This window comes from Mustela nivalis (assembly GCF_964662115.1).
Source record: "Mustela nivalis genome assembly, chromosome: 10".
NCBI lineage: Eukaryota > Metazoa > Chordata > Mammalia > Carnivora > Mustelidae > Mustela > Mustela nivalis.
The window spans coordinates 32,249,264-32,276,135 of record NC_139029.1 but is presented as its reverse complement, the minus strand read 5'-3'; the positions used below and the strand labels follow the sequence as shown (position 1 = coordinate 32,276,135).

Genomic DNA, 26,872 nt, shown 5'->3' with positions numbered 1-26,872 from the left:
ATGGCTGGGGAGCCCGTTCGGGACTAGGAAAAGCACAGTAGATGTGGTTAAGATGGTGTCGATCGGAGTTTGTGCCTTCTGTCATAAGATAAGCGTTTCTAGAGATTGAGTCATTCCCTCTTCCTGGTCCAGGGGGGAGACACCCTTATAAATGGAGATTTTCCTATCAGTGTAAAGGGTAACTTCTATGCAGTTTTCAGAACTTCGCCTGTGTCTACTGTTTTTTCAAAATAACTGGCTTAAAATAATCAATTGCCAAGGAGATATATTTCAAGGTGGTCTATTTGGCTTCCCTTCATATAGCTTTCTGGTTTTACAACTGGAAAAAGTGAGGCCTGCAGTGTTTGAGGGCATTTTGGGGTTGCGGCAAGGCTGGGACTTGAACTTCTTCTGACTTCGTGGCTCCTCAAGGGCACCTGTTAAGCAGACCCAAGGAATGTACTGGGAGTGAGCCTCCTGCATTTACAGTCTTTAGATTAAGCTGCAGCCAGAGACACCTCCTCATTGTCTGCCTGATGTCACAGAGCAAGAAAGAGCATGTGAGCAGGGGGAGGGGCAGAGGGAGAGCGAATCTCAGGCAGATTCCCCACTGAGCAGTGCCAGGGGATGGGGGGGCTCCATCTCATGACCCCAAGATCATGACCCAAGCTGAAACCAAGAGTCGGACGCTTAACTGACTGTGCCATCCAAGTGCCCTGATGTCATTATTTTTGCGGCAAACCAATGCCTATCCCTGGCACTGGGGGTGCACTGCCTGTAGGGGGCTGACAACAACATAGGGGGAGCCCCAGCCCATTGAAAAAGCCTCCCAAACCCATGGCTCTTGCCCCTTCTGTGCGTCCCCCCCACTTACCCTGTCTCTCACTGCCCTGGCATAGTTGCTTCATCTGGGATCTCCACTGGCAGTTTCCAGAACAGAACATGGCCTGCAGGTTCAAAACCCCTGCCAGGAGTCTGTCCTTCCAGGGGGTAGAGGGAGAAGTCTTGACACCATCAGATGGCAGGGGCTCCTGGTGAGATCTGTGGTCCCTCTGGCGTGGAATGGAGTGGTTGGGGTGGGGGTGAGACCTGGTGCCAGCTTAGTGGACTTTCCACCAGGCTCCAATTCACTGTCCTGGGGGAGCTGGACCCCTGCAGCCTGATTTTGCTGGGGCTTTTCGGAAAATCCCTGAAAAGTCTCAGGAGAGACTTGGACTGCTGATGTAGCACGAAAACAGATCAGGGAAGATTCCCCACATCCCATAGACCCACAGACACCCCATTCCTAGGAGTGAGGCTAGGAAGAGCTTTCTCTGGATGAGTCTCTGTGGGAATGGGTCGTTGATAGCAGTAGTCTTCAGCCCGTCTTGGTGCCAGGGTCTTTGAATCTGGCACTGGGGATTTGCCAGGGCAGTCTGTCTGGCAGGGTTGAAGGTCCTGTTCACTTTGGCAGAACACCTCCCTCAGTTCTGGGAAAACATGGTAGGCCCGATGTCATTTTGAAAGTGTGTGGAGAACACTTGGGCAGCATCTGCTCTTCTGGAAAATGACACAGATCCTAGCACAAACGTCTTCTCTGCATGGAGAAATCTGAGCCTATGACACAGTGGCACGTGCCAAGACTCGAGGCCCATCTGCCCTCCCTGCTTTTTCCGCTGGGAAACACATCCAGCAGTAATGATCTGTGGATAAATACAGAGCAAATCCCACAGAGCTGGTACACAGAGACTTGTATTATACAACAACCTCCTATAAGTACCAAAGTGTATTTTTATGTGCCTTGAGATTGCAGGGCAAGTAATTCAGTGTATGTGCTGCCCAAGGGAGCATTGTCGCGAGTAATATACGTCGCACAGGTTTACAAACAGCATGTCACAAGTGAAACATCACCGCACAAACACATTCTGAGTGAGTTGCACGTGGGTCTGCTAACCCTTAAAACCATGATGCGAATCTCAGAGTTTCAGTCGCTGGGAAAGTCAGAGGCTCAAAAGGATGCTCACGCAAAGGACAGCTCCCCACATTGTAAGGTCCATCCCTGAACCCCAGAACTAAGTTCATAATGAAAGCGCTCAACCAAAGATGACCCCGGCCCCCTGAACGGGAATAGCAGCCTGACCAACTCCACACAAGGCTGATAATTCACAGCAGAGAAAGCCGCCCTCCTGCAAATAGTGGGCATTCCAGCTGCGGGCCTGTGGGCGTACCCGGGCGCGCTGTGCCAGCCAGTTGCCAGTGGTTTCTGGGCCGCCAGGCTTCCTGGTGGAATGCTGAAGCAGAGATTTTAGTGCTGCTGAGGATGAGATTTAAATCTACGTGCCACTTTTAGTTTCCAAATGCCAAAGTTGGGGACCTCTAATTGGAGTGTTACTGGTAAGAAGCCGTAGCTGGACCAAAAAGGAAGGGGTAGTTAACTATCTTTTGCCCGTAGTGACTGAAAAATGGACTTGTGTTTTTGGAACAATCAGGACCCACTGGGGCGACCCCATGCTCCACGGTGGGCTGTGGAGCTAAGCAGGTCTGTGTTCTCTCCGTGGGGTCATCCATTTCGAGTGACACTGAATATCGTTGTGTGTTTTTCACAACTGGTCTAGATTTGGGGCTGCTTCCTTTGGAGAAGTCATCTGTCTTGGTCTTTTCCGGCTGCCGAAACAAAATACCACTGACTGGGTGACTTACAAACAACAAATGTTGATTTCTCACCATTCAGGAGGCTAGAAGTTGGGAGAGCAGGTGCCAGCATCCTCAAGGGGAGGGCTCTCTTCCAGGTCGCAGGCCCTCAGTGGGCAGAAGCAGACTCTTGGACCTTTCTGAAATTTTATTTATTTGAGAGTGTGAGCACAAGAGTGAGATCGGGAGGGAGAGCACAAGGAGGGGATGGGGCAGAGGGAGAAGGAAAAGCAGGTTCCCTGCTAAGCTCCATCCCAGGACCCCAGGGATCATGACCTAAGCTGAAGGCAGACGCTTAACTGACTGAGCCACCCAGGCACCTCTCAGACCTTTTATTAATAAAAGTATCGATCCATTCATGAGGGCTCTGCCCTGTGACCCAATCACCTCTAAAGCCCTATGTATAACATCACACTGAGCATGAGGGTTTCAGCATGCTTTCTGGGGGAACACAAACGTTCAGATCATAGACACAGCATAGTCCTTCTCTAGAGATGGGCACAGGCCTACAGCTTTCCAGGAACCCATGCCCACATGCTGATGTTTTCCACGTCCCTCCTATGGGCCAGACCCTGTGCCATAGGCTAAGGCTGCAGCCATAAGAAGGACAGACATCACGCTTTGGAATGTTTAGCCTAAAAGGCAGCAGAGATCCTTTCATGGCAGAAACCTGAAGGCTTGAAGCTTCAGGGCATCTGTTGAAAAAATGGGAACCACCTTACCCTTGGGGGCAAGGCCCATGTTCTACTGGGGTTCCTGTTAAGAGGCTTAGTGTGTGATTTAGTGACACATGGAGTGATGTCCGACCCACACTGAGGTTCCTTTGGAATGATGTTTCTTCTGTGGGGAGGGAGAGAGGTCTAGGTACCAGAATGACAGATGCAGAACCATAGGATCTGATTTGGCCATAACAATGTACAAGCCTCAGTGTGGTACTTTCTTTTCTGCATGTGCTGATTATGACTCAGTCTGAGAAAAATGTTAACAGCGACGGCAGCTTGACTGAAACGTTTCTGAATGTTTACTCTCACTTTTTGCCCTAATCTCTTTGTAAGAATGCTCTGACAAGTGCTGGGTCACCAGCCGCCTTTTGAGTCACACTAGTCTAGTAGGGTAATGGAGCTGGGGGGATAGGTGGCTGGGGTTAAAGGTGAAGTCTGACTTTGTTATATTATACCCCTTTCTGGGGTGTGATAGAGTCTATGGTGTGGCTGTGTGAGTGCCAAGGAAGTGAGGGCCACAGGAACAAGAATCTAACAGAGTCATTTATCAGGGTGTGTTCCTTTTCCCTTACTGTTCAGAACACGCCACATCTTTCCATAGAGCGGACATATAGAGACTCTGCACTGGACATTTCCAACATGGGCCTTTCTGATTTGTTACCATCGCCATCTTGACTGTAACACAAGACTCTTAAATTATCTCAAGATGGAATTCTGTCTTTCCTCTACAGTGGTTCTAAATTCTCTCGGGGTGTGATGGGAAGGACAGAGCTCCTCCAAAATGATGGGGGTTTAGTTGGCTGCATTGGCCTGTTTGGCCAAATATGACCAATGAGTGTCCTATTTGACCCCAAGGTGCTCAGAGGACTCCAGACAATGAGAGACCTGCTTTTGGGCTTATTTGGGGCCAAGGACTACTCTTCTCCAAGATGGACCATTCTCCATCTTCCACGCTCTTCTGTGAATGGAGGTTAGGGAGCAAGGAAGGAAAGGGAGGAGGGTTTGGCATAGGGACCCCCAGACCATGTTGGGTCATGGGCAGGAGGTTGGGTGGGAGCCCGCCAGAGTTCCACTTAGATTGTACTTCAGATAGTGGTGGTCCTGGGGAAGATATCCCTTTCCGTCATCCTAGGTTTACATCAAGGGACTACCTGACCTTTCCCCTTGACCCTGTGACGAAGTCAGGGATGGGTTGGCAGTGCCTGACCAGGTTTCCTCAGTATCAGAATGATGGGCAATGCTGGCACAGTCTATGGCCATAGCCCATGGGCTCCTATGACTCTTGTTCTCCTGAGTTGGAGAAGAAGTGTTTTTTTTTTTTTTTTTAAATGGACTTTATTTTTTAGAGTGATTTTAGAAATCATAGAAAAGTGGAGAAGATAGTACTGAGTTCCCATATATGCCACACCTGCTTTCCCCTATTAACTTCTTACATTAGTATGATATATTTACTGTAAGTAATGAACCAGTGTCAATACATTAGTATTACTACATCAGTATTAGTACTAAGTCCATAGTCTATTTGGGCTCCTCAGTTTCTTCCTATGTCTTTTTTTCTGTTCCAGCATCCATCCACATCATCACATTCCATTTAGTTGCCATGTCTCCTTAGCCCCTTCCTTGGCCTGTCAGTTTCTTTAGCATGACAGTTTCTCCAACTTCTTGTTTTTGGTGATCTTGACAATTTTGAGCTGTACTGATCAAGTATTCTGTAGGATGTTCTATTATAGGAATTTGTCTATAGATGTTTTTCTCATGATTAGGTGGGGTTACAGGTTTTGGAGAACAAGACCACAGAGGTCAACTGCTATTCTCATCCCATCATATCACAGCTACAGACTATCAACATGTTTTTCACTGTTGATATTGACCCTGACAACCTAACTGAGGTGGTAATGGTCAGGTTTTTCCACTATAATGTCACTATTCTTTCCTGCCTTTCTGCTGTCCCCTCTGAGGTCCCTATGCATAGCCCTCACTTAAGGAGGGCAGACCTGCGCTCCCCCTCCTTGAAACTTACCATAAGTTATTCAGAATTCTTCTGAAATGGAGATATGTCCCTCTTCTCCTCCACTTATTTATCTAGTTAAGCATTTATTTATATCACGATGGATTCATCGGTATTTCTTTCATGCTTTGGCTTATAATCCAATGCTACTTTATTTTATTGCTTGTTCTATCTTTGGTCATTGGGAGAGCTTTCAGTTGGCTCCTCCATTCCTTTGACATATCTCCACAAATGTAGGGTTTTGTCATTGTTGCTGTCTGTGTGTTGTGCTTCAGTACTTCTAACTTCCTGGCACAAACAAGATGCTCCAGGTTCATCTTGTATATTCTGTGGTCTAGTCCTAGAATCAGCCATTTCTGAGGCACTGTGCCTTCTTTTATTTGAGACTGGCATTAGAAACCAGAAGCTGGGTGCCAGGTATGTTCATTGCAGCTGGGGTATCGCTCCTAGGCCCTCCCAGCAGACAGTGTAAGGACATATACATGTTTATGCCGACTGGTACCTAAGTGTTTCTATATTTAACGATTTGTATTTATATTAAGCTAAACATGAATTCGTAAGATATCTCCAACTTTATTTTTTTTAAAGATTTTATTTATTTATTTGACAGACAGAAATCACAAGTAGGCAGAGAGGCAGGCAGAGAGAGAAGGGGAAGACAGGCTCACTGCTGAGCAGAGAGCCCAATGTGGGGCTCGATCCCAGAACCTGGAGATCATGACCTGAGCTGAAAGCAGAGGCTTTAACCCACTGAGCCACCCAGGCGCCTCGGATGTCTCCAACTTTAATCCATTTCTACATGAGTCAAGGACAGTGCTTTTTACCTTAGAACCACCCTCTCCCTTGCGAAACCCAACATTCATCCCAATTGTTTGATTTTTTAAAAGCAAGTTTTTCAGAAACAGATCACATCTGGTAGGGAGAGCTTGACCATAATTAGAACTAAATGTACTTTATGAAAATGATAAAAGGTTGACACATGATTTTCAGTGAATTCACCTCAAGTACCAGATTTCTAAAAAGGTTACTCGAAAGACCCCTGCTGGTAAGAATAGTCAGAAAAACTCCGAGATCGAAGAGGGATGAAGGGTGTTCCTGCCCTATCAGATTGTCTTTCCCAAATTGGCCACAACAGTATCTCCAGTTCCAGTTTTACATTGCAAAAAAAATGTTTTTTCTTACAATGTGACCTTGACATTTGTCCCACCGGGAGGTGAGGTCATGTTTCCTCTCCTTGGCTTTGGAGGGGATTGAATCACTTGCAGTCAAACAAACGCAGAGGATGTGATGCTACGTGGGTGAGAAAGGTTAGGCAGCTTCTAGGTCCTGAAAGTGCCTACACCATCACTCTGAGCCACGATGTAAACAGTCCCACCTCTCTGAAGCTGCCATGCTGTGCGGAAGCCCAAGCTAGTGCATGTCGAGAGAGCACATAGAGAAATCTTAAAGCTTCATGATGACAAAAAGATGGTAGGCCAGCCCCCAGCTACTCCAGCTCTTCCCCTCCAACATTTTCCCAATTGTACTTACTGTCTGATAACCCAATGAGCCAAAACCACCCAGCCAAGACTTTCTTGAATTCCTGACTAACAGAGACTGGGAGATGGAACACAAGGATTTTATTTGAAATGACTAAGTTTTGGGTTGGTTTACTTCACAGCAATATTTGCCAGAACATAAAACATATTACATGTAAAGTCTCAGTAATTAAAACAACATGGAACTGGCCCACACATAGACCAACGGAAGGGAAAATCCAGAAGTGGACCCAAATACATACAGGAAATTAGCATAGATAAAAAATGGTATTTCAGGGACGCCTGGGTGGCTCAGTTGGTTAAGCGGCTGCCTTCGGCTCAGGTCATGATCCCAGCGTCCTGGGATCCCACATCGGGCTCCTTGCTCGGCAGGGAGCCTGCTTCTCCCTCTGCCTCTGCCTGCCATTCTGTCTGCCTGTGCTCGCTCTCTCCACCCCCCTCTCTGATAAATAAATAAAAAAATCTTAAAAAAAAGTGTATTTCAGGGGCACCTGGGTGGCTCAGAGGGTTAAACCTCTGCCTTCGGCTCAGGTCATGATCTCAACATCCTGGGATCGAGCCCCACATCAGGCTCTCTGCTTGGCGAGGAGCCTGCTTCCCCTTTTCTCTCTGTGCCTGTTCTTTGCCTACTTGTGATCTCTGTCAAATACATAAATAAAATCTTTTTTTTTTTTAAAGTGGTATTTCAAATCAGTAGGAAAAGTTGGTCTTTTTAATAAATGGTGTTACAACAAATCGCAGCTGTCTATAAAAATATGAAGTTGGATCTATACGTTATATATCCAGATAAATGCCAGGGGTGCCTGGGTGGCTCAGTGGTTTGAAGTCTCTGCCTTTGGCTTAGGTCATGATCTCAGGGTCCTGGGATCGAGAGCACCAGGTTGGGCTCCCTGTTCAGCGGGGAGTCTGCTTGTCTCCCTCTGTCTCTGTACCTCCCCACCTGTCCCTACCTTGCTCATTCTCTCTCTGAAACAAATAAATCTTAAAAAAAAAAAAACAAAAACCGTAACTCATATTACAGATTAGAAATCAATAAAAACACATAAAATCCAATAGATATAAGGGTAAAGACTATAAAAAAGATACTATGTTAACACACAATTCCATGATTACAAACAGTTTATAGGAAAGTAAATACAAATAGTCCTTTAAAATATGAAAATGTGGGGCGCCTGGGAGGCTCAGTGGGTTAAGCCGCTGCCTTCGGCTCAGGTCACGATCTCAGGGCCCTGGGATGGAGTCCCGCATCGGGCTCTCTGCTCAGCAGGGAGCCTGCTTCCTCCTTCTCTCTGCCTGCCTCTCTGCCTACTTGTGATCTCTCTCTGTCAAATAAATAAATAAAATCTTTAAAAAAATATATGAAAATGTGCCTGGTCTTACTTATCGTAAGAATAATTCAAAGTAAAACTCTTCCTGAGTACCATTTTCATCCATCAACTTGGCAGAAACACAGTCTTGATGAGGCTGTGGGGAAAGAGGTATGTTCACATGTAATAATATATGCTGGTTTAGCTCCCACGGAGAGGGATTTGGGAATTACTGTCAAAATCACAAACATGTTGACTCTCCCACTCACATTCTTGGGAAATCATCCTTGCAGTACTCTATGTAATGGCGAAAGATTGGGAAAGACCCAAGGGTCAGTCAACATGGGACTGCTCCAATAAATTTTGAGGTAGCCACATGACGGAATATTCTGCAGCTGTAAAAATGGTTGAAGAAACTCTTTAAGTCTATATAAGGTTTTCCAAGACACACTAATTAGTGAAAAAAAAAAACAAGATGCAGAACAGCGTGTGCAGTATGTTGGCTTTTGAGGAGGAAAGAAGAAAATATATATGTATATTCATAGTGCTCGTATTTGCATAGAGGAACTGGAAAGATGCACCAGAAGTTCATAAAAGTCAGTCCTCGGGGTGAGAGGAATAAGACAGTTGGGAGTCAGGGGGCTGGGAGTGAGAACTGTAACTGTCCACCTTTTCTATTTTTCTGATCTCTGACTCATATTTGAGAATAAAATACAAGGCATGTGACATAAAAGGAGTCCCAGTTCTTTAATTTATTTCCTTGATTTGAGAAAAGGCAAAAAGCATTCTGTGACACATGAGACAACTCGCGAGTGTGAAGGTCTGGCTGTGGTCTTAAGTACCACTTAGAAGGGAGTGGTCAGCTGCTCACCAATAAAATAAATAAAGCCTTATTGTCTTGACTTTTAGTTTAGGAGAGTAAGGTCCCATTTCTTATGGTCATCCCCAATGGGTTGGGCCCACTGTTGTCCAAGTGACCCTCATGTTCAAGGGGGACAGAAAAACCTAACCCTCCAAGGCCCATCAGCCTCCCGTGCCCCAACAGGTCACTGAGACCACACACTGATTTATGCCCCTTCAGTGGTCTTCCAGGGTGTTCCATGTGGCTTCTTAAACTGCTCTGAGGGTTTTAGAGTGCATGTAAATATGTGTGGAAACATGCCACAGGTTCCTTTGAAAATTCAACTTCATGTTTTATGTATACAAGTTCCCGGTCTTCTGGCAGAAATGGTGGAATTGAGACCGCTCTGGGTTATGCGAATTATGCTCAAAAAGTTACTGGTAAAATTTAGGGCTGGGTCCGTGGATGGTGAAGAACATAAATCTCTCCAAGCTGCCCCTCACAATTGACATGAAGGCCATAGGAATGGTCAGATCAGTCCTCTGCTAAGTCATAGAGACTCCTCCCAAGGAAACCTGCCAGGCGCGGGTGGATTACCTGGGCGTCCATGCAATTATTTTTCCAAAATAAACAGAGTGAGAGTTCCATCTTTGCTTCTTGGATCTCAATAAGCTGTTATATACAAGCTGTGGAAAGTCAGTATGTGAAGCTGAATGCTGGGCTTTGTTTTCCTCACTGATGCTAAGGAGATGGGTGGTCCCAATATTCCCCTCCCCATTACATTCCTGTCTTCTCCTAAAGCATGCCCTTGTGCATTGGCTCCTAGAATATTCTGAAAAGTATTTAAGATATTTCTTTGTTTTGGGCAACCCCCAATGCTGGTGTCTTTATATATTCCAGAAGTGTTTTATCTCTCTCTCTCCTCTTGGTCACAGTTGCTTTTTGAAAAACCACGTGAAATGTTGCCTACGGAATGGATGAAGTTTTCTTTTGGCTGAAATAAGCGACATGTTCACCCAATTCCTACACGCCCCTTACCCCGATTTTAATTTTACCAGCAAATCACTCTTCAGGTTGATACGCCAAGAAGGTTTAAAAAAAAAAAAGTGATTCTTCTAAGATTTTTTTTAGGTCAGCTGTTGATTAACAAGAGTCCCTTCACTTAACACTCAACAGCAACTAAAGTCATACTGTCGAGTCAAAACCTGTTTTTGCTCTTCTTCTAGGAAGTAACTGTATTTGAGAGGAAGTCTGTCAGCAGATGTTTCTGGAACATCAGGCTGAGGCTCTGCCCCCAGAGTTAGTGGGTGAGTGTGTGTGTTTTCACCCTGGGCTGAAAAGATGTGCCAGGTGTTTGTGACAAGCTGTGATGAGGACTGCAGATTACTTGGAATCCATTGTATTCTTTCTCCTTGTTGGAGAGAGAAAGCTCTGAAAACAAGCCCTTATTTAAAGGAAGCCCCAGTTCATCCGACAAGGCTTTGAATGAAGTCCCTTTCATGCAAACTGCTCGACAAAGGCCATTTGGCCCTGAGAAACCCTATGAGGCCAGAAGCTGGAATGAACACCCCATGGAGGGTTCAGACAGTTCCAAGCTCAGGACTTTCTTCAAACATAACAGGTGTTTATTGACCCTGGTCGGAATGAAAACGACCCAGTAACACAAGCAGGAGAGCCTGGTGTAGAACGAACATCCATCACTGTGAATAACAGTTGCGGAATAGTTACAGGTACTGGGAAAGGGTGCTGATGACTTCTCATGGGCTCTCTGCCTTTGAGGTACATTTCGTTATTATTTTCTGCATCTTACAGGTGAGGACATGCAAGCTTCTTACAGGCAGCTGGGTTACGGTCGTGTGGGGGCCCAATAAAGATGGGCAGGCACGACTTTTCAGGGTGTCTGGCCTTGGAGGCCCACGGGGACCTTGCTTCACCCTTGCCACCCTGAAATCCTAGAACCAATAGCATGCAACACAAATGACTCATTGTCCTTCTGCCTCAAACAATAGCAGGCCTCCTTAGAATACAAAGCACATTTGATGAGAGAAAGCGGCCACCAGAGGCCACAGCCACACATTAGGGCAGAATCCACAACCCTGGGGGGGGGGGGTGGCAAAAGGGGTGCTTCCCACTTGTTCAATCTCACTTCAAAGATTGCTTGAGGAGAAATGGTAATGACAGCACAAATCCATGAGCTCCGTGACCCATTGCTGGTGACACAGCGATGACACGGAAACGTCTGAAGGCAGGGCCTCAACTCCCACTCTTCTTGAGACACTTTTCTCCTGGAAGCACTCTGGTGCTTTGCCAGCACCATCCTGGCCACCGCCCTGAGGAACGGATGCTAGTACAGCAACACCAGGTTCCCTGCCCCCATGGGGGACAAGCCTCCTTTCAGCCGTAAGTGGCACCTGCCACCAGAAGATTTCCACACGGGAATGGCCCCAACACACCCAGGGACTCACAGGTGGGCACCAGCTTTTCCCCTTTCCCCTTTATTACCAGAGCCCTGTGAGAAAGCAAGAATGTGGGGGAGACGACTGCTCCCCTTGCATGGGACCTGGGGAGGCAGGGCTGGGTGGGGCAGCATGATGGGGTCACTCTGTCTAGCTGGTCTGCCCCTTGGCCACTTGCCTGGGCATGTCATCCCTCAGGAGAGGGTGGAGTCATCCCCTGCCAGGTCTGCTGAGCTCAGTCCTCCTGGTCCAGTTACTCCAGAGATAATTGATCATGGGGGGCCTCAGACCGCTATCTCATATCCAATGTGGCAAGATGGAGCTGGCAGCTTGGGAAGAAGTTGTCCCAGGAACCCGGATGTTGGACTAATGTGGCAACCGTCTGAGGTAATCATACTGGAGTTTCAGGGTGGTGTGGTTGGGGCTAGAAGAAGCTTGGTAAGCGCTTCCTTCAGGGCTTCTTGGAATTCTGTGGCCCTGGACAGGTTTTTCCTCCTTGAGGAAGGACTGGAAGCTTCCATCTCCAATGTTTCCCTAGTCTCAGGTCTGGGTCTGGGAAGCTCCACTGGGATAAATCCTTCGAGCTTACCTCAGTGAAGTGTGACTTTTGGTGATGATGAGGTAAGAGGATTTGTTTCACTGAGCTTCGAGACCATTGCCCACTGGGGCCACTTCAGGGATGCTCCGAATGCTGGGGCATGTCCAGGAGGTCAGTGCTGGCAGACCAGGAGTGGGGACAGGGCCAGCCTCCAGGGACAGGCCACCCTCCAGTGGCTTACAAGAAGAAGGGGTTCTCTACCTATTTCAAGGGTCCACCTGTTTACAACAAAATAGAGCTTCCTGCATACAGAGTGTGAAGGGTTAACACCAGTTCTTCTCCTGGGAAGAGCAGGTGAGCCCCCGAACTTCCAAGGATTCATCTTCATGATGAGTTTTTAGTGAGCACCTACTCCATACAGACCCGTGAGCGTGTTTGTAACTGTGCTCACTAGCATCTTCCTGCTCGCATCAGCTTCTCCAAAGGGGACCGCAACCACCCCGAGGCTAAGACCCCCGGGACGAGCCCAGGGAGGGGCTAGGTCCCATGGAGAAGGGAGTGGGTGTAAGATGGGGAGCAGGACACCTTGTTCTTTGCTTCCTCAGCATCCATTCCCTGTTCTTCTATTAGCAGCACTCTCCATTTCCTTTGGGAGATACAATCCAATCTTTGAAGGGACTGTTGTCTGTCACTGCAAATGATTGTAAGGAATGGAACTCCCTCGATGGTAAGTTTTACTGACAGAAGAGGGATCTAGCTGGGATATAACTGGACAGGTGCTGGACTTAGAGTCAGAAGAGCCGGGTTCGAATCCCGTCTCTTCCATTTACTCATAGAGTTATTAGCGGGGTTTCTTCAGTCCTCTGATTAGCAGGTGGAATTAATGTACTTCAGGGCATAGTAAGACCATCATCGGTCCATAGACGCCCATCTCAGGACCACCCCATGGTTCATATTGGAGGGCATGTCTGTATGAAGAACAGCATCCTCTGGATAACCTCTATTTCCATTTGGCACAGTCTGCTGCTGACCACCTCCTATTTTTTCAACCTACTCTCTCTGGCACAACCAGCAATGGCTCTAAAATTTGTCCATCCCACCACTTTTTTTTTGGGACCCCTCACACCTCCTGCACCTGGCCCTCACATCCTCCTGGCCCAGATTGCATGGGCCAGCAGGGCAACACCTCTGTTGCCCACAGCTCAGTTCCCTTGCCCCTCTCTGGCTGTATCAGATTTGCTGGACAAATCCGCAATCCTGACCCAACGATTCTCTCTCCCAAACCCCAGGCTGAGGAATTTACATCTTCTAGAATCCCAGTACCAACACCCCCCCCCCCCCACTCTTCATCATGAGCTGATGACATTGCTTCCTGTTTCTCTGGAAAAACAGAAGCCACCAGAAGAAAACTCCCTAAGGCTCCCTATCATTTCACCTGTGCACTCCACTTTCGTCAGAGGGAGTCTCCCTGCTCAAGGCCAGTGCCAACCCTCCACCTTGACTCCACACCCCTTGATGCCTAAGGACTCACACTCCCATTGTCTCTTCTCTCTTTGTGTCATCAGTTTCCTGTCTCTCCTGGATTATTCCTAACAGCAGACACAGACAGTCTAAAGGCTCCTAACCTTTAAAAAAAAAAAAAATCCTCCCTGGGTCCCACACCTTCTTCTAGAGTCTGCCCTTCTGCTCCTTTTACTCCTTTACAGCAAAATCCCTTGGCAGAGTTGCCTTTACTTCCTCTGCTCCCAGCTCGTGCATGGCTCGTGCATCATACGCCATGCCCCGATGGGCATTTGTCCCCACCGCACTGTGGAACTGCTCTTGTCACGGCTGCCAGGGACCTCCACATGGCCAATTTCAAAGTCAATTCTCAGTCCGTAGCTGGGCTGACCTCCTGTCAGCATCGGCCATAGCTAACTGAGCCCTCACCCTTGAAACGCTTGCTTCTCTGGCCTCCGGGACACCTCTCTGGGGTGTCGGCCTCCTACCACGCTGGCCAGTCCTAGGCTCCTTTCCTGCTTCTCCTCCCCTCCCCAGCCTCTGCTCCTGGCAAGCTTGAAGGCTCGGCCCTCCTCTCTTTCCACGTTTCCTTTGGGGCATCTCATCTAGATGGCTGGCTTCAAAAATCGTCCACATGGTGCTGGTTCTCAAACTTACATGTCTAACTCTTCCCTTCCTGCCACATTCAGGCTAGTTCCTGGTACTGCGTACTTAGGATGTTACTTGGATGTCTCATGGGCATCTCACGGCCAGCGTGCCCACAACTGAGGTCCTGACTGCCCTGCCAGATCTTCCCCTTTCAGAGTCTTTGCATTTCAGTAAATGACGACTCCATCCCACTAGCTGCTCACTCAAAACTCTGGAGGGATTCTTGGTTCTTTTTTTTGCTTCCTCAAACCCCACACCCCATCAGAAAATTACATGGGCTTTACCTTTAGAACATACCTGAAGAGTCTGAGCCCTTCTCCCCTTTCCACCTGCCACATTCTCTCTCTCGTGAATGATAGCCACAGCCTCCCAACTGACCTGGGAAAGAAGGTCAGCCCCTCTCACTGACGGAAGGAAGGATAAGGCCCGACATGAGTTGGCCCCACATAGCCCCTTCCATTCTCCCCACTGTGCTCCCTTCAGCTAGCCTCTTTTCTGTTGCTTGTATGAACCAACATGTTCCCACCTATTGGTCTTTGTTCTGGCTGTTACCTCTTTCTGGAATGTTCTTCCCCCAGATACTGGCATGATTGCTATCCTACTTTTAGTCAGATCTCAACTCAAACATTCCTTCTTCTGTGAGTCCCATCTTTTTTTTTTTTTTTGACTATCTGATGTAGAGTAACAGCCACCTGTACAAGTCTCTATCACATGAAGCTACTTTCCTTTTCATAGCACTCAGTATCTGAACTAATCTTATCTATTTCTTGACTTGTGTATTGTCTGCCTTCCTAACCAGAAGGAAAGCTGTATGGTGGTGGGAACTCTGTCCCCAGTGCTAGCACTGAGCTTGTCACATGGTTGCCAGGGCATGCCATGGTTGCCATGGAGGGTTGTAAGGGTTGTTCACTGCATCAGAGTTCCTGGCTGAGGAGCAGGTGCTGACATCCAGCCTGTTCCCTGCTTTCCATGCACTGGGGCCATCCAGCAGGTTGCCTTCTGTTGTTCTGCAATTTGTGTTGTATGGGCTGGTAGTGGCTCTGTGACGGGCATTCAATAAATATTCATTGAAGGTGCCTGGGTGGCTCAGTTGGTTAAGTGAGCCTTCAGATCAGGTCATGATTCCAGAATCCTGGGATTGAGTCCCATATCAGGCTTCCCCTGCTCTGCAGGGAGCCTGCTTCTCCCTCTCCCTCTGCCTATTTGTAAAAATAACAATAAAAAATAAATATTCATTGAATAAATTACTGATGGATGTGCAGACCTTTACTTGTTTTCTTCTGTGGAACTTCATGCAAAATACCTTCTCAGGGCCTTATTTTCATCATCTGTCAAAGGCATAACTAACATCTATTTCATAGTATAGTTAGGAAGTTTAAATGAAATCGTTCATAAAAAATCTGGCACAAATATGATTAGATTTGTATGAAATACCCAGTATAGGCAAATCCACAGAGACAAAAAGCAGATTAGTGGTTGCTGGAGGCTGGAGGGATGAGGAAATGGGGAATGACTACTTAATGGGGTGAGGTGCTCTTCTGGTGTGATGCAAGTGTTTTAGACTAGATAGAGGGATGCTTGTACAACGTTCCAAATGTACCAAATGCCACTGAACTGTGCCCTGAAAAGTGGCTAAAATGGTGAATTTCTTACATGAATCATGAGTTATGCTATATGAATACCTCAATTAAAAAAAGAACCAGCACAGTGCCTGGGAACGGTAGGTTCCACGTGGGGACTGGTAGGTGTTCAGTGAATAGCTTTTGAATCTTATGATGATGCTCTTATTTCAAGGGCAAGATCCCAGACCTTCCTTGGTTCCTTACTGCCCCATCTGGGATACTATTCAGTTTCCTCTCATTCATTTATTTCAGAAGCATCTATTACGGCCACTTTAGATATTGGGGATGTGGAGAGGAATAAGACAGACACAGACCCTTCTCCCAGAGTTTACTGGCTCATAGAGGACTGTGCCAGATGAAGAGAAAATCACAATACTGTGCAGTCAGGGCATGTCTGTGGGGCACAGAGGAGGTGGGTAGGGACCCAGACAAGGGCATGTCAGGGAAGGCTCCTTTAGATAGAGAAGCACTGGAGCTGGCGCCTGAGCCATGAGTTGGTCTGGCAAGAATAATCAGCCAGGGGGCGCCTGAGTGGCTCAGGTCATGATCTCAGGGTCCTGGCATTGAGTCCCCACATCGAGCCCTCTGCTCAGCGTGGAGCCTCCTTTCTCTCTCTGCCTGCCTCTCTGCCTACTTGGGATCTCTCTCTGTCCAATAAATAAATAAAATCTTAAAAAAAAAATAATCAGCCAGGTGGGAGATGACGCGTAGGGGTAGGGGCTGGAGGGCGGGGTTGGGGTCCCAGAAAGAGCCCAAGCAAAGCCTGGGGGGGAAGACCGTATGGGTCGGAGGAATAGAGAACAGTCTGGTGTGGCTGGCGCAGTGTGCCCAGGCAGATGACGGACCAGGCAGGAGAGTTCTAGAAGGGGCCACTGGCAGCAGGAATTCAACTCCAAGCTAAGATATTCAAAGTCCTGCAGGAACTGACCTCCACTTGGTTGTCCCGGGGTCCCACTGACACACCCTAGGGGTAGCCCTTGCTCTGGCTGTGCCCCGTGGTTCCCTGTGACTTCCTCGTTTGTACTCTTCCTCCTTTCAATATTTATTGAGAATCTGCCCAGTGTCAGGGGCCAGGAACCCTGCTGTCAGGATCAGGACGGGGGATGGGTGGTGGCGGAGGGCGGTGGAGCACCAGGAAAGCTCCTGGGAGGCAGCACCCAGGGTGCCCTGGGCAAGAAAGTGGGGCTTGCAGGGAGAAGGCAGGACTAGTCTGCCCAGACCTAATGCTCGGGAAGGTGACTCTGAGCTAGGTCTTAAAGGACAAGAAGGCGCTAGGTCTGGGGATGAGGAGGAAGGCAAGAGGGAAAGGTTCAGAGCTGGCTCTGTGGGCTCCCAGGATCCTCGAGATCCAGATCCAGATGACAGGGCTCGAAGCCTCTATCCTGATGCACACCTAGGCACACAAGTAAACCCCAAGGGCACCGGTACATTTTCCATTGACCTCAACATTCCCCACCCCCTACCCCCAGCCCCCCAGCGTCTGCTCACAAACATTTTTGCAGGCCATTCTGAGTGTCCTCGGTGCCTGTGGGTTTGCAGGGAGGAACTCCCTCCCTCTCCCCTCCAGTTCCGTCCCACTGCCTTACCGGGCCTGCAAAACTCCCCCTTCCACTCTAGACTTTGTACAGGTCATGGGAAACTAGCTTATGGGGCCGTCGACCTGAGCAGTCGCTCCGCTGAGATGCCTGCCTGCCTGCTCCTTCCAGAGCCTGTTGAACGCCCCCTCTGGATCCCAGGAACACGCCTCCCCCTCCCCCGACTTCTCACCGGGCGCAGAGGGTGGGGGTGGTGCCTGAGCCAGAAGGTTCCCTGCAAAAGCCGAGCCAGAAGAGTAAACCTCCGGATTGGAGGCTTCTCCTGCAGCCTGGCCCTCCGCCCTCACCTGAGGATTAGGCCCCGCCTGCCGGCCGCGTCGCCAGGTGTGTCAGGTGGCAGCTCGGGCCCACCCACCTGTCCGCGTTCTGCCCGCCCCAGCCGGAAGCTTCCTCCTTGGACTCTGCACAGTTCCTACAGGTGGGGAGCAGAGGGGAAGACTTTGGGGGGCCTGGGAGGGGGATCAAACAGATCTCTGAGGGCTCCTGGGAATTTTAAAAGGAGCCCCAAACCAGGGTGGAGTGTGTACGTCTGTGAGATCAGAGACTGTGTGTTTGTGGAAGGAAGAGATGTGACATGTGGGGGTAGGGTGACAGCCTGTGGGGGTGTGTGTGTCCTTGAGAAGGAGTCACAGGGGCAGGGCAGGCAGGAAAAGAGTAGGAGTGAAATTTTAGAGATATCCATTTGAATACAATTCATTTCCATTTAAAATCTGATTTCCTGAAGATCCAGTGCCTATGGTGGGGCCCAGAATAGGCACCCAGTGAGAGAATGAGTGATTGAGCCCTCCTTTCTGATGCCCCGCTTCACTCTCCAGCTCCCCCTTCTTCTTCTCCTACCCGCACTGAGCAGCTGAGCATCAGCTCTCCACTAGCTGAGCACCAACTCTCCGTTAGCACCAGGCCACCCATGAACCAGACTGGTCCTTGGCCCCAGGCAGCTGCCCATCTAGTAACTGGCCACTTCTGCTGGGTAGTTGACTGCGTAGGGCAGGGAAGGGGTCCTCCAAGGGGGTCCTGGGACAGTCTCACAGGAGGGTGTGGTCTGATTTGGCCTGGAGGGATGGGATGGCTGGGCAACAAGAGGGAGGTGAGGTGTGTGTGTGTGTGTGTGTGTGTGTGTGTGTGTGTGTGTATAGCATGGGGGAGGGAACTGTGGACAAGAGGGCTAGTTTGGCCCAAGGGCCATGTGCTGGATTCTGGAGCCTGGATTCTGGAGAAAAGGCTGAGAATCTTCATGTAGCCCCGAGGGCTTGGGGAACGGTAGAAGGATGTTTAAGAGTTGGGGAGTGATGGGGTCAGATTTGGGCTTTAAGGCTCATGCCTCCTGGGAATGGACTGGAGGCAGGGCAAGATGGATTAGGAGGTCCCGTAGATGAAGGTGGCTTGGACTAGGGCAGTGGCGGTGGGGTGCAGGGGAGGGGCAGAGCCATTCCAGAGATGTTTAGTTCCAAGAAGAACTCATGAGTCTTGGTGACAGGTTGGAGGAGACGAGGGAGGGTTTCAGGAAGGTTATTAAAAAACATGGGAGGTACTCCCCTAAACTAGACGCTACTCTCCTAGGTGCTTTCCTGGCTTGGATACTCCTCCCCAGGTACTCCTCTGATAATCTGCAGCCCTAGCTGTTCCTCTGACAGGTACTTCCCTAACCTAGGTGCTCTTCCTCTAGATACTCCTCAGATTCAGGTGTTGCTCCCCCAGACATTCCTCTGACTTAGGTGCTCCTCCTGCTGGGTGTTCCCAGGCCTAGGTGATCTTCCTTCAGATCCTCCCTTAATTCAGGTGCTCCTCCTCTCGCTCCTCCCCAGCCCTAGTAGTTCTTTTTTTTTTCTTATTTTAAAACATTTATTTAATTACAAGTTAATATATAATAGCCCTAGTAGTTCTTATCTGGATCATTTCCTGATCCAGGTGATCTTCATTTGGCTACTCCCTGAATACTGCCTCCCTTGGGGGCAAATGGAGGCCAATGGACAAGGGATGTGTCTGAAGAGCTAAGAGAGTCAAGGTTGGGTAGCAGGAGCTCCTGACTGAGGAGTGGGGTCCCCTGACTGGGCAGGGACTGGCACTCTCCTCCACATGTGGTCTCTACTTTGGTTCATCAGCTCTAAGCAATTGCTGTTGTCCACCCCCTGGGAGCCAGAACTGCCTCTGCCCCCCTTTCCCATCCAAGTGGTATAGCAGACTGGACTCTGGACCTTGGTTTCAGAGACCTGGGTTCAAGTCCTGGGACATTGACTGAGTTAGTTCACCCTTCTGGGCCTCAGACTCCTCATCTACAGAGAGGGGATCCTGTTTATACCCACATTTACAGGGTTCTGTGAGCACATTGTCCGGAGCTTAAATCAGACGTAACATTGAGTAAGTTCCCGCATTGATTTTTTTCTGAGGCTTGCAGAGCCGGACCCTGCAGCTTTCCCTTACAGAGAGCCAATTTCTAGGTGTGCGGCTCTTTCTCTTTTGTGCACAGCTGGTTGCGGCCAACTGTCTGGTGTCCAGAGATTGTGCAGTGCCCTCACATGGCTGTGCGTCTGCCTGAGAACGAGCACCTGTGCTCCCCGGACACCCTCTTGTGTGTGTATGTTCTAGGACTCTGGCCTCTGGGGCTGCCTGGCATCTGGGGGTTTCCTTGGAGCTCAATCTTTTCTGGCAGAAGCCGAGGCTCACCGGTGTCTTCAGGCCCCTCCATGCGTGAGACAAACCAAAGTGAGTGAGTGGGAAGGAGGCCAGGGCAGTGGGGAGAGGTTGGGAGAAGGACCCCGCCCCACACCTTTCGGTTTCCCCAGGGAACCCAGCTGGGGTCCCCATCCATAATGCTGTCCCTTCCTCTGCAGCCACTGTGGAGCCCTCAGAGCTCCCAACAGCATCGTCCATGTCCCCTGGAGTGGGCACTGGGGCCCGGGCATGGCCCGTGCTGGTAGGGGTTGTGCTGGGGGCCGTGGTCCTCTCTCTCCTCATCGCACTTGCTGCCAAATGCCACGTCTGCCGCAAATACCGTGCCAGCTACCAGCACCGCCCGCTGCCCAGGACAGGGAAGGGGATCTGCCCGGAGGTGGCCGAAGAGGATGATGATGGCTTCATCGAGGACAATTACATTCAGCCCGGGGTTGGCGGGCTGGGGACCGAGGGTAGCAGGGACAACTTATCCTTCTGAGCCCCGATCTCCGGACACCCCACCCTAACCCCGTGCCCATACCTGACAATGTAAGGATAATGGAGACTCCACGAGGACCGTGAGGCTCAGGGACAGAGGTATCTAGGGCTTCAGGGCGAACCAGGGGTAGAGCATCCCTTCTTACCCTGACACTGGCTACTAAAGTGACAAACCTTCTCTTGCTCTGTAACCCTCAATGGCTCCCTGCTGTTCTCAGGACAACCACAAGGGCCTGACCTGGGAAATAAGGCCTCTTTCGACCTCTTGATTCCCTTTCTTGCCTTTCCCAACTTCACTCCCTACTAAACGAATTATTTGTTATTTCTGTTCTCCCACATGGTGTTTTTCCATGCGCTTTTTCCTCACATGCTCTCCCGGGCCTACACTGCCCTTCTGTTCTCTCAAATCCTCTGTGACAGAGGGGACCCGGAGGGGGACTCACTTGGTGGAGCGGCTGGCTCTTGATTTCAGCTCAGGTCATGATCTCAGGGTCCTGGGATTGAGCCCTACACCGGGCTCCCTGCTGAGGATTCTCTTTCTCCGTCTGTCCTTCCCTGCCCTCCCCCACCCCGCTTTCACAGTGCGCCTGTGCTCTCTCTCCCTCTCTCTCAAATAAATAAATAACTATTAAAAAGAAATCCTCTTTGACAGTGATGAAAATCCCTGGCCAACAGAGCCCCTCTGGCCCGTCTACCTGCCAGCATTTCTGGTGTGCTGGAATGATAACAGTTGAGCGGGTGAAAACCAGTGTGCCAACCTTCCTACTGAATTTTTTTCAATGAAGTGAGTAATCTACATGGTTACATGACATTTTTCACAGGTAGTAATAAATTGATTTTCATTTTAAATGAAAGTAAAAAAGAGTCACTGATTTTTTATTTTCCTGAATTGGGACTTGTGGGTAAAGTGTTCCTTGTCGGGGCACCTGGCTGGCTCAGTGGTTTAAGCCTCCACCTTCCGCTCAGGTCATGATCTCAGGGTCCTGGGATCCAGCCCCACGTCGGGCCCTCTGCTCAGCAGGGAGCCTGCTTCCCCCTCTCTCTCTCTGCCTGCCTCTCTGCCTACCCGTGACCTCGCTCCCTCTGTCAAATAAATAAATAAAATCTTAAAAAAAAAAAAAGCGAGGGAGGGAGTCAGATGTGGGAGACTTTATCAACAGTTGATCAAGAGGAGGAAGGCAGGTACATCCTTGCTGGTGGGGAGATTGGGGCAAAGGAGGCAGTTGTGTGTGTGTGTGTGTGTGTGTGATATTCAACAATTCCATACATTACCTGGTGCTCATCATGACAAGTGTACTCTTAATCCCCACCCCCTAGTTCCCCCGTCCCCTTGCCCCGCCCTGCCCCCCGTAACCATCAGTTTGCTCTCTGTAGTTAAGGGTTGTTTCTTGGTTTCTCTTTTTTTCCCGTTTGTTCATTTGTTAAATTCCATGTATGGGTGAAATCCTATGCTGTTTGTCTTTCTCTGACTTATTTTGCTTAGCATTATACTCTCTAGATCTATCCATGTCATTGCAAATGGCAAGATTTCATTCTTTTTTAGAGCTGAGTAGTATTCCTGTGTGTGTGTGTGTGTGTGTGTGTGTGTGTCTGTGTGTGTGTGTATGTGTCTGTGTGTACCACTTCTTCCTTCTCCATTCATCTGTTGATGGACACTGGGGCTGCTTTCGTAATTTGGCTATTGTAAATAACGCTGCAATAAACATAGGGGTGCATGTATCCTTTTGAATTCTTTGGGTAAATAAATACCTAGTAGTGTGAATCCTGGGTTGTAGGCTAGTTCTTTTTTAAGATTTTTCAGGAACCTCCATACTGTTTTCCAGAATGGCTGCACCGGTTTGCATTCCCACCAGTGGTGCACGAGATTTCCCTTTCTCCCATCCTCCATATCCTCTTATTTTAGCCATTCTGACCAGTGTGAGGGGATAGCTCATTGTGGCTTTGATTTGCATTTCCCTGATGCCGGAGTGACATTGAGCGTCTTTTCATGTATCTGTTGGCATCTGGATATCTTCTTTGGAGAAACGTCCATTTGTGTCTTCTGTAAAACTAAAAGACAACTTGCCAAGTGGGAGACTGGCAAATGACATATCCGATAAAAAGCACTTATACAACTCAACACCAGAAAACCAAATAATCCCAGCAAGCATCGAAGAAGGGAGCAAGTTAAGCTTTTGGTTGCAAGCAATGGGAAGAGAATGAAAGGGACAGCTGACTCAGGAGGGCAGGGAGCAAGTGGCACCAGGAGCCTGAGGACAGGAACATACTCTTATTTGTGGACATTAATGAGACTCCATGCCTGGGACCCCCAAGTTCTTGACTCCAAGTTTCAAATACTCAGGTGACAGTCTCATCAGCCCAGTGTGGGTCAAGTATCCACCACTGGTCCAACCAGCTCTGAATGGTGGCAGGCTCCGTTAGTGCAGATGTGATTTGGGGAGCCTGCCTGTTTGTTCCAGGTCATTCCCAGACAAGGGGGGAAGTCATCATGAATCAGATGGTCACCCCGCATACACCCATTGGAGGCAGCGCTGGCCTTTGAGGAGGAGCCCGCACAGAAGGAAGGTGAGGGCAGGACTGATATAGGGAGGGGCTTGAGAAAAGGGTTGGTGAGGGAGGGCTGCAGGACAGACTCGAGGGGGCCCTGGGCAGTGACGAAGCTGAAGGGTGGGCCAAATCATCTAGGGCTTTGGCGCCAAGAGAGCTTGCATTTCAATATGAGAGCAGCTGAGGCTCCGCTGTGGACAGTCAGGGAGTGATGTAATCATGATAGAAAAGTCATTCTGGGGGTGCCTGGGTGGCTCAGTGGGTTAAGCCTCTGCTTTCGGCTCAGGTCATGATCTCAGGGTCCTGGGATCGAGCCCCACATCCGGCTCTCTGCTCAGCAGGGAGCCTGCTTCCTCCTCTCTCTCTGTCTGCCTCTCTGCCTACTTGTGATCTGTGTCTGTCAAATAAATAAATAAATCTTAAAAAAAAAAAAAAAGAAAAGTCATTCTGGATGCCGGGCCAATGGGTCAGGAGGGAGAGACCCCAAGGGAGGTAAGACCTGCCTAGGATATGGCGGGGAACAGAGATTCCAGACACACAGGGAGGCAGGAATGGAGGGCTTGCTGCTCCTGGATGTGGGGAGTAGGAAGGAGGCAACAAAGTCACCTTGATTTCCGGTCGGGTGGCTGGGTGCCTTGGGGAGGGGCCGGCTTTGAGGGAACAAGGATTCAATGCTTGATGGGCGATTTCCAGGGGGAGATGCTCAGGGACAGCTGGAGTCACCTGGGAGAAGTCCGGCCTGCCGGTGTGGGTTCGGGACTACTCTGCAATGGGGTCACTGAGACCCAGGAGTGAATGAGATCGGGGCCTGGGTGGAGGACCAACTAGGGAAACTGACGTTCAAGGACTTGTCAGCAGAGAAGGAAGTGGCAGGGGAGCCCAGTGCATGTGTCACCAGCCCTCGCTGTTGTTCCTGAGTCCAGAGACCGTCTGACCCTTGCAGGCCTGGAAAGGCCCCGTGTCTGGAACAGCAGCATAGGCTGCCCCAGCCTGAGACCTTGAGAAGGACCTTGAGTAGCAGAACTAGGGGGCTGAGGGCACGTCCTGAGCGAGGGAAGAGCTGCTGGAAATGCAGCTGGGCCTGTTCCCTATGCTTATGCCCCCTCAGTGCCTATGTGGAGGGGTTGTCCTGTCTGAGTTCTGGGCTAGAGAGTAGCTCAGCTGTCCCCTTGGTCACATACCCTTCAGGACCTGAGTCAGAATGTCTGAGGGATCCAGGGAAGGTAAGGGCTTGTTTTTCCTGAGCCCAGCACCCAGCAAGGGTTGGCAGGGAGAGCTTCCTCCCAGAACCTGCTGTGGGTATCACGCCTGGCTGAGCAGGCCCCTGGGGTTGTAGGAACCTTGGACCCTGTCCTGAGAGGCTTTCCTGGATTCCTCTCTGAGGCATGGTTTTCACTGTGCTCTGCATGAGGGGCTTCTTGTACACAAAGAGGGAGCTTGATTTGGGTCCACGGGTTCAAAGGCCCAGGGATGCTAGAACTGTGGGAGGCCTGAGACTCAGCCAGACCTCTCTGTCCTCCCTTCCCTGGCTTCAGACCCTTGCCCCAGCCTGCCTCTGTCCCCAGCCCTCTGCACCCTGTCCTAGAGAACACAGCAAGTGTTAGCTGTATCTTTCTGGGTACCCTCAGGGCTGGCTCCCTACAGCAGGGGGCCAGTCTTCATCCTGAAGGGGAAGTTTGCCAAGCCTCCTTCCTCCTCATTCACTCTGGGCTGGAGATTTGAATGTGTCTGTTTACCTGGACTCAGGTCAGAAGATCTGAGGCACCTGGGTGACTCAGTTGCTTGGGCATCTGACTCTGGATTTTGGCTCAGGTCACCATCTCCAGTTGTGAGACTGAGTTCCACATCAGGCTCTGTGCTCAGTGTGAAGCCTGCTTAGCATTCTTCCCCCCACCCTGTACTCCTCCCCTTACCTCCCCATGTGCGTGGGAGTGCACACACACACACACACACACACACACACACACACACACTCTCTCTCTCTTCCTCTCAAATGAATAAATAAAATCTTATATACATATATATAATATTATATAGAAAATAAATAAATAAATAAATGAATAAATAAAATCTTATATACATATATAAGATTTTATTTATTCATTTGAGAGGAAGAGAGAGAGAGAGTGAGCACAAGCAGGGGGAGCTGCAGGCAGAGGGAGAGGGAGAAACAGACTTATCTCTGAGCAGGGAGCCCAATGAGGGCTCCATCCCAGGACCCTGGGATCATGACCTAAGCCAAAGGCAGATGCTTAACCGGTTGAGCCACGCAGGTGCCCCATAAACAAAATATTAAGAAAAAAAAAAAAAAAAGAAGAAGAAAACCCAGTGAGGACAGGACAGTAAAGGACTTGAGTTAGAATCTTTGATACTGTAGAACATAATAATAGTAGGAACAACCGCCCTGCTGGGCAGGAACCCCCATTTTACAGACTGAGAAGCTGAGGCACAAACAAGTTAACTGCAGCTTGCCTGCTTCACTCAGCAGCAACGCTGTGAGCTCACCCCAGAGTACTGATGAATAAATTTAGAGAGGGAGCCTCCTGGTTCTTGGACTTGCTCCCACTGTGCCTGGGCTGGTAACCCCAGCCCCGAGGGAATGGGAGCTGAGAAGTTCCAGGGCACAAGCGCCTGGTTTGGGAGGGCAGGCCATGAGGGTAGAAGTGCTATGCCCCAAGCCAGTCCCTGGGGTTGACTTCCCAGGAAATCCGAGGAGCCTCATGGGTCCTGGGGAACAGTCGAGAAAGTAGCCCCCATCTGAGTGCAGAAAGCTGAGCGTGAGGGGACATGTGTTGGTCCCCTGAGGCCTGGAGGAAGCTGCTCTAGACACCTGAGTGTCCCCAGAGGCCTGCGGTCTCCTGTGGGATGTAACTGGATACGATGTAAGAACCACCCGGATTGGAACGGATCAAAAGTTTCTGGAACACGTTCTTCCAGTATCAGGGTGTACAGGTAACACAGCGGAGAACCTGGAATGTGACTCCTGAGCCCAGGAGGAAGCTGTGGCAAGTGCCTCTGTCTCCCTCCCCTGTTGCCCAATGGGGACCTCTGTCTAGGCCCAGACCACTCCACTGTCTCCCCATCAGCCCCCTCTTAGCTTTGCTCTTTACCCAGTACCAGCTCGGATTTCAGGGTCCACTAGGTCGACCTTCCACTAACATCCTCACCTCACCTGCCCCATTGTCTCCCCATGCCCATTCCAGGTGGGGCTCCACCTGAGGCCTGCATCTCAGGCCCCGTGTGCTGTTAAGAGCCCAGGGTCAACCCTGCCCGTGCCTCTGTTCCTGCCTGGTATCCAGCCTCCTGCGGGCTCCAGGCTTCCGGCCATCTTGCTAGATTGGCTAGATTGGCTAGACTGGCCATCTTGCTAGATTGGCTCCTTGGCTAGATTCCCCTCTCCTCCTGAGCAGCTCCTTGACATGGCCTCAGCATCTCCTCCTGAGCAGCTCCTTGACATGGCCTCAGCATCACAGAGAGAACAGTTGTCAGCCAGGGCCTCCCTCCTCTTCCTGCTCCAAACTTACCTGGTCTGCATTCTTTCTTCTCCCCTATCAAAGTGGCATCGGAAGCCCAAGGCCTCCATCGCGGGCCCTGGAGCCACCCTCCCTGCCTCTCCACTCAGGGACGTTAAGAACAGCCTCTTCTCTGCCTTCTGTCTTAAACTTCTGGTTCTGTCCGCATTCTATCAACACATCGCATCTCTCCCATCTTAAAAAGCGGCTCAGTCGCAAGGACGGGTTGGTCCCACCCT

At 49.7% G+C, this 26,872-nt stretch overlaps 1 protein-coding gene and 1 long non-coding RNA gene across 6 annotated transcripts; both read left to right on the top strand.

The window, feature by feature from the left end:
* Positions 1–10,863: 10,863 nt before the first annotated feature.
* Positions 10,864–14,526, top strand: LOC309842663. 2 transcript variants are annotated; one of them, XR_014299723.1, is made up of 4 exons: positions 10,864–11,532; positions 11,775–11,908; positions 12,690–12,786; positions 13,349–14,526. It is a non-coding gene; the product is annotated as an uncharacterized lncRNA (long non-coding RNA). The 2 variants fall into 2 exon arrangements; XR_014299724.1 differs by having other exon boundaries at positions 12,690–14,526.
* Positions 14,527–17,472: 2,946 nt separating this feature from the next.
* LOC309842659 (type III endosome membrane protein TEMP) lies at positions 17,473–21,436 on the top strand. 4 transcript variants are annotated; one of them, XM_082687171.1, is made up of 4 exons: positions 17,755–17,842; positions 18,985–19,015; positions 20,011–20,127; positions 20,256–21,436. In XM_082687171.1, the coding sequence occupies exons 3-4, from the start codon at positions 20,109–20,111 to the stop codon at positions 20,573–20,575; spliced, it is 339 nt and encodes a 112-aa protein (XP_082543297.1). In that variant the 5' UTR covers positions 17,755–17,842; positions 18,985–19,015; positions 20,011–20,108; the 3' UTR covers positions 20,576–21,436. The 4 variants fall into 4 exon arrangements, with proteins under 4 accessions (XP_082543294.1, XP_082543295.1, XP_082543297.1 ...); XM_082687170.1 differs by having other exon boundaries at positions 17,792–17,842; positions 18,985–19,058; XM_082687168.1 differs by lacking the exons at positions 17,755–17,842; positions 18,985–19,015 and adding an exon at positions 17,473–17,748.
* The last annotated feature ends 5,436 nt before the right edge of the window (positions 21,437–26,872 follow it).

Excerpts from the sequence above, each read along its gene's own strand:
- LOC309842659 (XM_082687168.1), top strand. The coding sequence starts at position 17,511 with ATGCCTGCCTGCCTGCTCCTTCCAGAGCCTGTTGAACGCCCCCTCTGG. Across the intron at positions 17,749-20,010 it reads CCTGCCGGCCGCGTCGCCAG|GACTCTGGCCTCTGGGGCTG; the intron begins GTGTGTCAGGTG and ends TGTATGTTCTAG. Across the intron at positions 20,128-20,255 it reads CATGCGTGAGACAAACCAAA|CCACTGTGGAGCCCTCAGAG; the intron begins GTGAGTGAGTGG and ends CTTCCTCTGCAG.